This window comes from Podarcis pityusensis, assembly GCF_964106645.2.
Source record: "Podarcis pityusensis genome assembly, chromosome: 6".
Lineage (NCBI taxonomy): Eukaryota > Metazoa > Chordata > Lepidosauria > Squamata > Lacertidae > Podarcis > Podarcis pityusensis.
The window spans coordinates 63,562,892-63,578,032 of record NC_138030.1 but is presented as its reverse complement, the minus strand read 5'-3'; the positions used below and the strand labels follow the sequence as shown (position 1 = coordinate 63,578,032).

General features: G+C 39.5%; 1 protein-coding gene across 18 annotated transcripts in view; it reads right to left on the bottom strand.

Moving 5' to 3' along the window:
* Positions 1 to 15,141, bottom strand: part of LRRC7 (leucine rich repeat containing 7) — a gene marked incomplete at its 3' end in the record, with an annotated part of 196,840 nt that overhangs the window by 52,145 nt on the left and 129,554 nt on the right. For 12 of the 18 annotated variants that reach the window (XM_081008899.1, XM_081008907.1, XM_081008909.1 and 9 more), the window contains 7 exons: positions 14,308 to 14,407; positions 12,548 to 12,672; positions 8,583 to 8,633; positions 7,173 to 7,373; positions 4,969 to 5,080; positions 3,293 to 3,473; positions 491 to 2,168 (listed from right to left, as the gene is read on the bottom strand). In XM_081008899.1, coding sequence (XP_080865025.1) covers positions 491 to 2,168; positions 3,293 to 3,473; positions 4,969 to 5,080; positions 7,173 to 7,373; positions 8,583 to 8,633; positions 12,548 to 12,672; positions 14,308 to 14,407 — 2,448 coding nt within the window. Of the gene's footprint in view, positions 1 to 490; positions 2,169 to 3,292; positions 3,474 to 4,968; positions 5,081 to 7,172; positions 7,374 to 8,523; positions 8,634 to 12,547; positions 12,673 to 14,307; positions 14,408 to 15,141 lie in introns of those variants that run through there. The other 6 variants (XM_081008910.1, XM_081008900.1, XM_081008904.1 and 3 more) reach the window with 3 other exon arrangements.

Here is a 15,141-nt window from a genome sequence, read left to right as displayed (position 1 = left end):
GACTGATTCAAAACACAGCCACTGAAGATTGTGCTATTGAGTTCTGTAGAGTTTTGGAGTATCCCCGTTAACTATAAGTCTGCCAAAGTCAATATTTCCAATACTTTTGCTTTGGAATTTGTCTTTAATATTTTTCCTATGCACTGTAAAGGCTAGCAAATAAAACAAACATTTAAATTATAAACTATTTTTGTGATTTCCTTTAAGCTTCATAAATTACCCACTACTAGAAGACCGAGATTATCATTTTTGCATTTTAAAAAACAACAGTATATCAGGGAAGAACTTCTCCAATGCTCCCCAAAGCAACCCTAATGCTAACTCATTATGTATAAACTGTAACAAAATACATTTCATGGTTTATTAATTCAGAACACAAATCCAGGAATTATTACTGGATAACATATTAATCACTGCAAGCAGATTTTTTTTTGATATATAGAAATATAAAAACTAAAAGGCATTAATTGCAGAGAAATGCCAAACATACCCTGTCTAACCTTCTAGCTTCTATATGTCTAAGTAGCTGTTGTCTCCAGTCAGCGGGCATTTTACCACAGCTCTCATTTCCCTTCACAGGGGTAGGCCTTGTCTTTAAATCAGTGTTATCTGACGGCTTGTCACCATAGTTACCCAAGTTATAGTCTGATGGTATCTTTTCCAACAGAGCTGCCATTGTAGGCCTAGCTGAAACTGGCCTGGTTTGGGAGGTACCATAACTCTCTGTACTGTAGCTTCTTGCAGACAATGGCCTCCTTTGAGTAAGGTTTTTAACTGGAAAACTTCCAGATTGGGCTTTCACTTCTTGATATGAAGGGTGTTCATCTTCATACCTGCCATTTCTTTTGAGGAATTGGGATTCAGACACTTGCATGCTGCTTTGGCGTTCCATGGGTCCTCTATACTGGTGTCTGTTATACCTATCGCTCTGAGGCAGTTCGTGTGGTTCACTGACTCTTCTATACATTGACATATCTGTGGAACTGGCCAATGAATCTGCTCTTCTCAAAAACCCAGCCCTTGATCCCTGACTTGAGTACTGAGTGTTGACAGTCTCCTCATTAACAGAAGGCTGGGAGAATGAGAACATGTGCTCCATGGGGGGATACCCTCGGTAGGCTCTTGGGCTAACCAAATCCTTTGAGACAGTTTTAGTCTGCTGGGGAATGTACTCTGGAGTGTGTTGAAAAGGTGGCGGAATCCTCTTTTCTGCTTTCACTTCCACTGATCCTTGAGGATTAAAACTTTGGTCAAACTGGTACACTTTTTTAGTTACAGAAGGCTTTTGCTGCTGCTGCACCTTAACACTTCCATAGGTCAGCAACTCATCATCAAGCATTGGCACAGACTGGCTACGGGACATGCTAGACATTCCATGTTCTGGACCCATCATTTTATCTGGCCTCTCATGCATACCGGCATTGTCAGTAGTAGCTGCATAGTTCTCTAGCGGTATATTATAAACTTTATAGGCGCCAATGTCTATCTCATCTATACTTTGTGACTTCTTAAACCTATTCGTTTTCAAGTCCCTCATCATTGGTGAAAGCCTCTCTGTGCTCTTGCTGATAGAAATGACGTTTTTAGAAGGATCCGGGCGACAGTGAATATGCGAAAACACATTACCAAGACTTCTGTTAGCATTTGACTCATGATACTCCCACGGTGTTCCTGGAGAAAAAGTGCTAGCTAGTTCTGCGGAATCTTTAACAAGATCCTTCCTTTCAGGTAAAGGGCTGGTGGTAGGGGTGCTCTCCAGCTTAGAAGGAAAGGCTGTCCTATCTTCAAAAGGGCTAGGGGTTCTTGTCCAGTTCTGCCAAGGGTTTGATGGAGGCACTTCTGATTCAGGTGTATTTCTGAGAGTAGGCTGTTCAAGTTCTAGGGGGATACCAACTATCCTGTCTTGCCTAATTAAAGGCCTGCGTCCGTGAGCAGATGTGCTTCTCGATTTAGAGCTTAAGAGGGGGTTAGCGCTTGGATTCTCCACCGTGCTCTCTTCTGCTACAAATCCCGTGTTATCATAGTGAGAGCCATCATTCCAGCTGTCAGCAAAGGTGTCGCTCATTGGACGCCTCTCGTTATGTTGTTGTAAGTTTCCTGCTGGAGCAGACTCCCGTTGACTGAGCAATGGCTTTGTTTCAAGAGGTTGAGGAAAAGATTGGACAAGCCTGGAGAAAACAAGAAGAAAGATTGGTATTAGATAAGGAAGCTATCACAGCAGAATAAAATGCTAATAAATATCTTACTATTATTGCATGTTTTGTTTACCCATGAATGAATGGAAGCTTTAGCTTGTTTGGAGTGGGAACAAAGAGAAAACACACAAAAAGAGAAATATCACAGTTTATATGTATATGAAAATGGCTTTGCATAAATCTAAAAATCTGCCTCCAAAAAAACTCTGGTATAAAAATCTCTATGCTAGTGACAGATAATAAGCACATAGCATTGAGCCTGCAAGCAAAGTGAAAGTCTCTTTGAAAACTGAGTCTGTATCTATGGTGAGACAAAGTTGCTTATATAGGATTCTGTATGCAATGGTGTAAATGTAGACAGTACAGAAAACCTTGATGACACGTAATCATTTTGTACCTCTTTCATTCTCGTCAGCTGAAAAATGGGTAAGATGGGTGAACTGCTATTCAACTATTGTAATCTACTCTGAAAGTTTGCAGATAGACCTGAATTTTGGGTAGAAGTTGCCAGACTAATTTCCACCCCTAAGGCATAATTCCTCTGGGCCTTGACATGGAAAAAGGTGCCCTTCCTCTCGCCTACAAACATGAGGTGCCTAGTTGTGGGGGGAAACTTACTCTGCTCTGGATGCTCTGCTCTTCTCCCTCTCCTGCTGTTGAGGGGGCAGGGATGCTGCAACACTTACCTTTTTTTGCACAATGCTTCACTTATTTGCAGTAGTGCCAGTGTGATGTTGTTCCAAGTGCAGCAGGTTTTCTCCAACTGTATGCAATGCCAGACTTCTTAGAAGTCTTGTGTACACTTGTAGTATACCAGCTCCCAGCCTAGCAGTACTTCCTGAGACATGATGTCACATAGTCACATAGGTGTCCTAGGAAGCACTGCTAGTTCAAAGAAAAAACAAAGGCATCTCAATCATGCTGCTGCTCCTGCTAGTCTGGCCCTAGTGACGTTCCTGTCTGTTTCTGTTTTAATACGAGGGTATTACATCACCACCATCACCATCTTTTATTTCAGCTCTTTGTACTTTTGGCTGTCTGAGATGCCTTTATGGTCAGATCCAGTGTTTCAACTGGGGTCTACAAAGTAAACACACCTGTTACCCCACAAAGAATTATTCACTGCATCTTTAGCTGTAGTCTGCAAGGACCCCATTTTAACACGAGCGTTAGAAGACCCTGAAGATGCCTGTGAAGGTGAATAGTCTGAATAGGTGCCTGAAGAAACACTGTTATTCATGCAGTGAACTTTATCTGCTTCAGATTCATCTGTTGATTCTAAAACAAGCACAGAAAGAAATATGAAATTAATAGTTGAATAGAAGATTGAACACAGAGACATATATACAACAACTACTGTAATTAGCTTGGAAATGTGATTTCCACTTCTATATCATACAAATATAGCCAGCCATGAACTTATCCCTTGGATGTTCAAAGACACCTAAGACATTTGTACAGCAGTACCACCTCCCTTTCCCATCCATCTTCAGCCAAGATGCTGTATCATCTGACTGTATCAATCTACAATTATTGGTTGGTGTATTACTTTACTATTATCCTTATAAACATTGTGCCTTGTGAGATGGAACATTTTTTTTATTTTTTTTATTTTTAAAAGATCCATTTTCACCTTTCCTACACTTACGAACCTGACCAAACTGCTACTGTCTTGAATGCCCCATCCCTATTTTTGGCTACTGCTGAATATAATAATTTAGTATTTATTTTTAATGACATATATAGCCTTCTTTATACACTATATCCAACACTCAGGGCCAAACCAAATGTGACATGGGAGATTTCCCAATATTTATTAAAAAAAAAAAACAGGCACAGGGAGTTTTGTCAGAGCAGCAGTGATTAGAAAGGATTTCATCATACCCTGCCTTCATACCCATGCCCAATACTAGGGGTGGCCCAAGTGAGGCACTGACCCACAGTCCAGATGGTCTGAGGGGCTTGTTCACTTAGTAGGCTGCTAACCTGCCCACCATTTGCTCATAATTCTTGCATAGAAGGAAGAGCCATTCATTTAAATGGGGTTTTATCCAAATTAAGAGGGCTTAGAACAACTGCTGCCTATATTATGTTCTGAGAGCACTGAAACTATTTTAGATTTCTTTTCTGTACATAACATACGCGCCAAGTTGACACAGGAGAAGAGAAGGCAGATAGGCAGTTTTAAGGGGGGGGAGGCATCCACAGAGGGTTGGGGGGGGGGATGAAGGGAGAAGAGACTCAGTTCCCCAGGCACAGTCACAGAGAGGTGCATTAAAGTGGCAGAGAATGTGATACATGGGAGAAGAAAGTGATCAAAATGAAAAGGAAGATGAGAGGGAGACAAAAAAGCAATACCAGCCAGTGTAAGGAAATAGAAGCTGAGGCAAAAAGGAGGACGACAGAAACATTGCAATATGCGAATGTAAGCAGGCAGACAGAAAAGGTATGGGGTGGGACCAAGAATGGAAGGGAGTGTAGTTTGAGGAGGTAAGGGAGGGGACAAGAGGCCCAGTGGTACCCTGTGTCCAAGGCCCCCAGGAACCTGGGGCCTGACCTTTTCATACCATTTAAAGTTGCTATTTGTCTAAGGAAAAGGGGTAGGAGAGAAATATAGATAGCTGTGTATCTAAATTGACTGGCTTTGCATATTAAATATGATTTCCAATTTGATTCTGGCTAAGTGTAAAAAAGAGAATACAGTGTTGAGCACATTTTTCTGCTGCATTTTTCATTGTTTGTCATGTTCAACATCTATAAAGTGACTTAGTACCTTTTTTCTCTTTACCCAATAGGACAAGTTTAGGTTGGTACAATGGTGCTTCAGTCATGGAGGGACGAAGTTCCCCTATCCTCATATCATTCACAGCATGTACATATGGGTCCTGTAAAATGCAATAATATTGTGGAATATTATAAAAAGATAGCCCAACAAGTGATACTTTAATGATGAAATTTTATCAGGAGCATGGAATTATAAAACTTCCAAGCACGAATGCTGACCAGGCAAATGTGACTTTAAATGTCATAGAATGCTGTTTTAAAAAGTACAATTGGTACTCATATTGACACTGCCTGCATAGGGTCAGTGGCTTGGGCTCCACCTTGTGGATAAAGGGAGAAGAAACTCTCAAGGTGTGGCCCTTAAGCATAGCCGTCAAGTGTCCCTTATTTGAAGGGACAGTCCCTTATTCCAGCGCCATGTCCCGCTGCTGTCCCTTATTGATGGATGTCCCTTAAATGATGTCCCTTAAATTTCAAAGGAAGCAGCTCCTCTCCCTCCCTCCCTCCCTGCCGGCCAGGGAGGAGGGAGGCTCCACCTGTGTTGCTTGGCTGTGTTGCTCACCCATTAAGAAGTCTAAGAACGACTGGGGGGTGGAGCTTGCATGCCTTGTGCGTGGCTAGTTAATGCAAGCTGAGGGGGGTTTTAAATGCTGGACGCCATTTTGTTGCATGTGCTGCTGCAAACTTTGCAGTGCAAAGCCAGGCTGGGGAGCCATCTTAAGTTGAGGCTGCATAGGCCTTGTGGTGCATGTGATTCAGATTCTATTCAGTTGAACCTCTGGTTACAAAGTTGGTTGGACAGTGTTCTCGAAGCTACCAGCATGAGTTTGACCAGACTGCAGGAGGACAGGAAGACTGGAGTGCCTGGAACAGGTGAGGCTGCAGGTCCCTTATTTTGGCTGTTGGTCCCTTATTTTCAAGGCTGCTGGTCCCTTATTTTCAAATCTGTAAGTTGACAGCTATGCTCTTAAGCCTGTTTTGCGGACTCACCAAGCTTGGAATCACACACACTGAGTAGGGTAAAATAACAAATGGTGCCTACTTTCCTAATAATCTAGAAACACCACGGCCTGTGAGATGAGTTCTACTTGAACTAATAGAGGCCTGTCTGATCTTAGGTGGGAAGAAGCTTAACTCTGTGCTTTGTGCTCACAGCTATTTTGCCCTGGACAAATGTACTGATGGTGGTAGAGTATTTTTTTTAAAAAAAACTCAATCACTACCTGCTTTTCTTGATAGTATTCTGCCACCTTACTCTGCTACCAATTTCAGGCCTCCCCTTCCCCTTTTATATCTGAAACAGTCCCGTGTGGTAGGCTCGGTAAAGTTAATATAGGCACATAAACAGCAGTTCTTATCAAGAGATTGTGGGGAGATTCAGGGGACCCAAAGCACACTGTTGTATCGGGTCTAGGAAATCCTGTGGGCATCAATGGATGGACCCATTACAGTCTGGTCTGTCCCAATTGTGCATTGGGAGGGAACTAAGGCTGCTCTGCCCTATTCCTGAGAAATGCCTAAAAATCCACATGGAAATGCGCATTTTTTAAAAAGAACAAAAAAGTTTTAAAAGTATTTTAAACTTTTAAAAATAAGGCATCTACCTGCCCACAGCCTGGAGCTGCTAGTGCAAGCAGCTTCTTGCCACTGTGTGCTTTGAATGCAAATACAGCAAGTTTACCTAAGAGTGAGAGGACTTGATGTTTACAGGCAGGAAGCCATGTTCTTCCTGTACAATTGCCCCTGAGACAGGATGTCATCAGTTCTCATTGCTCCCAGGGAAATCTCCTGTATTTGCATTTAGAGTGCGCTGCAGCAAGGAGCACCAGACATTTGATTGATCTGACCTCAGCCTTGCCTGTTTGGGCCATGCCCCAGCCTTGGTACCTGACAATCAACAGCAGACCCTGCTGAGGCCTGACAATTTCTGTGTCATGCAATGCTGGCAATACCCGTTTTGTTCTGTGTAGTATGAGAACTACATGATATTTGGCCCAATAATAATAAAAAAGAAAATCAGAAGGGCAGCACTGAAAGGTGAAGCAAATTATATCTAATAGGGGGGTAAGAGGGAAGGAAAGGGGTTATAGATCGGCCTACTTCTGCTTACACACAACCCTCTGAATAAAGAGATCTATATTGTACTGATCTTAAAATAAGCTCCCGTTTGTTTAAATAACACTGTCATGTTACCTCCACGGATATATCCTTTGCTGTCATTGGCCACTTGTGCTCATATTTGTCTTTCACAGCTTGTTCTGCACTGACGGTTGGTGTTGCATTCTCAGGCCTCATTCCATGGCTAGGTTTACCCACCAGATTTTGAACAGATTTCACCATATTCTTTAAATCTTCTGGGTATGGAGTTGGATAGCGCTTTAAGTTTATTTCAACCTGAGCAGTCGTTTAACAAAATAAATTAAAATCACAAATAGGAAACAAAAACCATTATTAAACTTCTAGTTTTGATTATCAAGGCTATACAAAACAGAAAACACAGAGACAGTGAATTTAGGCATTTGAGACAATGTTAACATAAAACTGTGCCTTTGAAATGCTAAAGCCTATGTCATTTACAACATGGTGAATGCAGAATAAAATCCATTGGTGACTGAATGTAATTTCCTTCCCACTTGCCTAGAACTGTATAATGCAATAATACTTGGACTGAAATTACACCTTGATATTCAGACTGCTAAATATCACTTTAATGGCTCAGGTAGAATCTAGAACTTCACTTGCATATGGGAAGTCATTCTGGATTTATAAAACAATACTGTGATAGCTTATTTGAAAAGACTGTGAGCTATCCAAAAAAGATTAGATGTTCCTAAATCCTTCTGAAATCAATAGGACTTGAGTACGCTTCAATTTTAATGGATTGCATTCAATAAAAATTGAGGGGCCCCCACCTCATTTAATGGATGTGTGTTTGTACAAAAGTGTGATATAATTTTTACTACAAAGGAAAAAATTGCATGTAAAGCCAAGTTTCAAATGCAGACACAAGTTAATAGGCAACCATTCAAAAAGCTTGACTGATGTGAAGAGAACAAACTATGGTAGCAACTTGCACTGAGCGTTGAAATATAATAAAGTATGCATTACAGACAAGCACATCCAAACATGGATCTCAATAGCAAATGTGAAATATTATGTTACAAGGAAATGTACAGCTCCAGTAAGAAAACTAACTAAGTGATGTGTGGAATAAAGTACTGCTATTGTTCTAATTGCCTTACAGTTGAAAGAATGTAATTGCTTCTGGTCTAACTTAATCACTTGCTTTTCTACATGACCTGGGCCATGGTATACGTAAGATTTACACATAACCTTAACAATAACTGGGATGTAAATCAAATACTACATGCACTGCAAAGGTTGCTAAGAATACAGTGTAACTAATTAACTATGTAAGGAAATTTGAGTAAAGTTAATTTATCTTAGGTAAATATTAACTTTCACTATTAAACATACTCGCAGATGTGCTAGATAGAATTAGGGTGAAGAAAATCCCATAGTTGATATTAAAAATGATAATTACCAATGAAGTCTAGACTCCCTTTCTATTCATGGTCTTTTATGTTTCACATTTAAAGTTACCTCAGAAGTAGCATGCCGCTGGGGATAAAAACCTTCCAAAGTGCAATATTCCTGGATAGAAGAATTTCTTTTTTAATTTCTACTGTCAAATTCATTTCAGCAAACAATGATACACTTGACCAAAAGCAAATTTCACAAGACTCATCAGAATAAAGTTATTATGAATATTAAGAACTATTACCAAATGTATAATTTTAAATAACATAAAATTACAAACCAAATCCTATGAAACGTAGATGAATATGCAACCAACCAATCACAGGGCACACATTTCATTGAGAACTGTGCCCTTAATATTAAGGATTATTTCACCACTCTGGAAATGTCTTCATATCAGCCAAACAGACAGGTGCCTGCAGTTGATATTGCAATGCACAGATAGCCATGATGTCAAAGAAATTTTGTATGTGCTTTAAACACTGTGAGTCCCAATATTACTTGCATGTTTACTGGATAAACATATGAGAATCATCTCCAAACACCCAGGTATTGAACTGAGCTGTAACCATTTGATTATGTTTTAAGATAGAATAAATATAATTAATATAAGCAGAATAATGTAACAGAAACATTTAACATGATTTCTTTTTAATATGTTTAGTACTGTAAAGGTCTAGCACCAGTGTGACTTTTAAAAATCTATTTAATACATTAAAATTGGCTTTACACTGATATTATTGACAGCACTCCTGTGGATTTTCATCTTTATTTTGGGGGGAAAGTGGGTATTGTATATGCACCTGTACGTACGTATGTACGTTTGTGTGTGTGTGTGTGTGTGTGTGTGTGTGAGAGAGAGAGAGAGAGAGAAAGAGAGAGAAAGAAAGAAAGAAAGAAAGAAAGAAAGAAAGAAAGAAAGAAAGGAGCCCAGATCCTGCCCACAGCTACCACTTTCAGGCCCACTTATGACTGCTACGCATCCCCTGACCACTGCCACATGCAACTCTTGAGTGCAAAAGATTATCTACCCCTGACGCAGACAAATAGATCACTTTTCTAGTTTGTGAATTAACAAAAAATGATAAAATTATTTTTTTTACCACCATTCAGAAACATGCTTCTCTTTATGCTATGAATCAAAAAACTGTGATGAGCTGAACATAAGTTCACCTGTCTAGCATGACATCAAAAGTTTTGAAACCCAGTTTATCTTATTTTTAAGCAAAAGGATACCTGGCGAAATTGCCCACTGCAGCTACCTGGACCCTTGACACGAAAGCCCCTTGAGAAGGTCAAGAGCCCTCCTGCACTGTGTGTTGCAGGAGACTACAGTAGAAGCGGGAAAACACGCCAAATCAGGCAGAGGAATCTTGCATGCTGTTGGTACAAGATTCTTCTTCCTGGTTTTGTGTGATTTCCCCCTACTACTATAGCGCCACATGATACAGACCACACGGCTCAGGACCTACTAGAGAAACATTGTGAAGGAGTACAGGGCTGCAGGAAAGAGCCATTGTATGAGCTGTTTTCTGCTCACTCAGCATTAGGCAGAACCATATTTTTATATACAGGTTTCTTTTTTTAATTGTTTACTAAAATGAAAACGGAAGCTGAAATGAACAAAGCCATTAAAAAGCATTATTTACTGACATTTATACAGATGTCATTTAATTGTACAGTCTCATTGATTAGTTCAAACCTTTCAGGCATAAAGGCAACGTTACTGGAAGTGACTGTGTTTTGATTTTCAATTAAATAACATTAGAAGTATAAGAAATGTTGATTGTCATGTGAAGATATATGGGAAGTGAAATAACACAGGCTATGGCTTAACATGGAACTACTTAGCCTCTTCGCTGCTTTAAAACATCTTTTGCCATTCTCCTGTACAAAAATGTACTCTTAGTAGCCTCATAAGTGTGTGTGTCCCAGAGAGCTACCAATACAGTTTTCGTGTTGCTTTCTATTTGCTAATTTTTAAAAATATATTTTACTTGTTAAAGGGATATCCACAAAAAGTCAGATACAATGGATTAATATCCCACTGCGTCCATACATACATTGCTCATTTTTGCAACAGTATGCTTTTTGATCCAGCAGAAGCTCATGTTAGTGGAAAGTGGCAAAGGCGATTTTAGCTCGTTCCCTTCTCTGTGCAGCTCCCCCAAATTTGTTCAACAGGAAATCCTTTGGAACAGTTATGTAAGTAGTTAAGGGGACTGCAGAAGAAAGGGGGAGTCTATGGAAAACACTTCCTTCCCTTTGGCTCACAGACACCTCCACTGGATCAAAGAACCTTCTTTCAGCAGAGGGACGCCGCTGGATACAACCCAATCTTACTTTTCATTTTAATAAAGTATTATTTTTGTTTGAGGTTTATATGAAGAGTAAGGCAGTTTCCCCCCCTCTCAGATATCTGTAGGATAAAAGAGGGAAATAGAGTAAGAGCTCAAGAAAGAAAGGTCTGATTTTTCTTTATTCCTGGCAACTAACATCAATTTCAAGTCTTGTTCCAAAAACAAATGATTTGACTGATAGATGTGACTCTTGACCTCGTTTAATCTCATTTTAAAGTAAAACATATTTGCCCCCAAACATCAAGGCAATGCTTTTACAAAACACCTGCTGGAAGTACTTGGTTTTGACACACATCAGGGGCACTTGCTTGCTACAATATAATCATCATGTCAAGGACACCCCCGATTCTGAATGCAGAGCAGATTGGGCATATTTTTAATATAAAGATAGAAAACAATTTCTGTATTATAGAATATTGTGTAAAATGCATGCTATATGGGCTGTCTTTGTTGGCTGGAAACCTAAGTAATACTTCTAGTGAACACTGAAGATACTATTGAAAAGACAGAGCTGAATGCCCACTAAGTGGTCTTCATGTTTGTTATATTATGGGCTTATGAATCCTTTCATTGGTTTTGAAAGAACAAATGCATATGAACACTGAGACTGCAAAGTTTTTTGTGCAAGAGACAGAAATTCAAGAAAAAACATCTCTTGTACTAAGGTGACAATTTCAGCTGTCACTGAAATGTAATATTTAAGGTGTTGAAATTTTGGTGGCTGTGGAATGATTACTTGGGGCTAAATATAGCAATCTGATGAGCAATAGATCAGCCATTTTTGTGTCTTATAAAGTCTTTTGTGCCTTGTTTAAACTTCTGAAAGAAGATATTTACGTCAGGACTTGTTAATTAACTTGACTCCTACAATATTTTTTCCCTGTGCAACTGCCATTTCACATTACACTTGGCTTTTATAAGGAATCTAACCTATTTCCCTCCCTCAATTTTATACAGAACAGAAATATCTGCTTAAAAGGCTGTTTGTTTCATCTGATGTGACAGTTCTGAATTAGCGAATTAGAAATGGTCTTTGTGAACCTAAGCCATCAGTTTCTATTGATCACACATTGTTATCCTTTTGGTAATTGTGTCTCATAAACAGCACAGCAAGATTCACTTCTATCAGTTTCATTTCTGTTCTGCAAAACAAGATTTGCAGTGAGGCAATATCTAATTCTTACTCTCTCTATATATTTGTAAAAGTGCCAATCCCTTTAGTTCTAAATGTCACATGCTTTAAGGGTACATTATGGCAAATATCAAGAGAAGGACATCAAGAAAATATGCGTATCAGCAGGTTGACTTTTAAAGGCAAGAGCAAACTTCTGGACTGCACTTAAATGAGGCAGCCCATCAAAGAGGACTTTCTAATTGACAACTGCGGAATATGAGATTTTAACAGTGCATCTGGAAATTTCATGTGCCCTAGCCAGCAATTGAAGGTGCAATCACGGTAGTAGGAAACAGAGTCAAATTCTTAAAGAGATTTGCAGTGCAATCCATTGCATGTCGAAGTAAGCACCACTGAGTTCAATGGGACTTATTTTCAGATAGGTGAGTATAGGATTGCAGTCTTACTCATGTCTAGATTGGTCAAACACACACTTAACAACCACCTACTTATTTACTTACTACAAAAAAACCAAGGATGATAATCCTAGTTACCTTAACTTTTCCTGCATTTTCCTCCTCTTCCTTTTTTTCTTCGAATTCAAAGGCAACAGTCATACGTTGCTGTCTTTGCTCCTCCCATAGAGTAGGATTAAAACTATCGCTGTCAGACTGGAAATCTAATTAGAGTAGAAATTAACGTCATAATCAAAAGATACCTAGTAATAAAACTTTACCCACAATATCAACTTAAACAACCAAATAACTCTGAACTGGAAACATTGCGCTGTGCAAATCTTAAATTATTTATTTTAAATAAATAAATAACATCTGTGGGTGCAAATAGTCAAAAGCATGTAGGCCTCAAGTTAGCCCAGTATGAGCATGCTTGGGGCTGTGAGCTAAGGTCACTCTTGATTTTTGTCCATGCAAACATACATCCTTTCCCAGCTACCAACTTGCCTAAAGTTCAGCAAATTCATTTGATATGATGTTCTGGCAATCCAGAGCCAGTTTCTATCTTCTAACCACAATGGTTTACAGCAGAAATGGAACTTTCATTGATTACCAAGAATTATTAGCCTTTTCTTTACCTTTTTTTTTAAAGCTAGCCCACCAGAAGACCACCACCCATTTTCTGTCACAGGCTCATTGTATGGCATGGGGAATATTACTCTGGTACACTTTCAAACAAAGGGCCAGCAGAAACAAAACAACAGTCCAGTAGCACTTTAAAGGCTAGCAAATGTATTATTACTTTCATGGATTACCAATAATGATGAAACTGACATGAAAACCTGTGCCATAATAAATGTGTTAGTCTTGAAGGGGCTAGTACTGTTCTTTGTGTTGAACTATGATCAAAGCAACCATGTCGTTGTGAGGATAAAAAGACTGTAAAACAAATTTAAAATGCTATTTAAAAAGTAGGACGCTGCAGATGAGAACTCAGTGTGCAGAGTCTATATGTAGTACAGGAGCACAGTTCCAACAGACAGTTGTCACATATTGGATTTGCTGAGGACCTACAAGTCAAATGTTTGTAGGCCTGAATTGTGTTCATTATTCGAAGCCTATCCCCCAAATTCAAAATCAGGGATAGGCAGGCAGGAGGTAGCTTTTTTATTTGAAGCTCAAGGTGGTATTCATGGGTCTTCTTTTCCCCATGTTACCCTCAGTACAACCCTGTGAGATGGGTTAGGTTGAGATACAGTGACTGGCCCAAGGTCACACAGTGAGTTTTGTGGCTGAGTTTAATCCTGGTCTCCCAGGTCCTAGTCTACTTAATATCCCTTTACCTTATTTCACATTCTGGTGGGAAAAGATGTAGAACTTAATAAACTGGGGAAGGGGAACAATCTTTTCCCACAGTTTGTAAATATATTGTTAACAGTCCTTTTTCATGGGAGGATAGGGAGACAACCAGAACAGGCGGGGACCACACAACCTATCTTTAAGAAGAAAGCAACTGTGACAGCAGAGATGCCTTCTGATGCTTTTCAATTGTATTAGGTGCTGTTTGTAAAACTGCAATGCCTAAGTATCCACAGCAAAGGAGGAGGTTGGTGAGAAAACCAGAATAACTTGGCCACAGTCCAGTGACCACTCATTGGCCATGCCCCCATGAATTCCTAGCAGCCCTGCCAAATCAGGCACTAGCTTTCATTGCTATGGTTTATCAAAAATGAAAGTTAAAAGTGGGGAAGGGAGTGGTTTGTATTGTAAAACAACAACTATCTATAGAATAATTGTTTAGGATACTTAAGTCAACATTGATTATTTACTGAATAGCTTTCCTTTTTTTTGATAAGTACCTTCATCACCACGAGGTTGCTGAGGAAACATGTAGTTGGTCAGCACTCTTTGCTTTGTTTCTGGATGTGCCTCAGTCTGAAGAGGGATAAGGGCCTTGGACTGCAAATTCAAAGCAAACAACATTACAATAACTCCAAAATGATGGCATCTAAAATTATCATGCACACTAACAAATAGTGTCCCATTACAATGAGCATTGTAAATAACATTCTTGATCTAAACAATACTAACTACATAATTTCTAGGTATTAAATTGCATTGTAATGATTAGGAAATAGCAGCTCCAACCAACAGATGGCACTGTGTTGTTTTCTTATTACTTAGATACTGTTCTATATGCTACCACCCTTTTGTCCTAAAGAAGAAATTGTGGTATCCTTAAAACTAAGAGTATGATCCAGAAGCCTGTATACTGATTATCTGTTTTACATTTACATAAACACTGTCCTTCCTGTAACATCTCTACAATGCCACAGTTCTATCATAGATAGAAGACTCCATCCTCCTTTTATATGACAAGGATGGAGAACTGGATCCAGCCAGTGGGGCAGAACCTTACTTTCCCCAACCTTCTATGGGCCAAGTCTGACAGTTGGAAAGGGCTGCCAACCTCTGAAACACCTGGTGTCAGAATGAAATCAAACTCTGCAGGGAAAAGCATAGTACTTTGCAAGCCTTGATACTCTACTGATGTTTGTCGCTTACAACATATAGGGCTTTGTTGGCACCGGTGATCAGCTGAGAGTCACTGTCTGCAAAATCCCTTTCAGCCCAGGCATATCTTTAACTGCCAAATACCCCACATTGTATGTGATGGCAGGTGGGTATGGCTA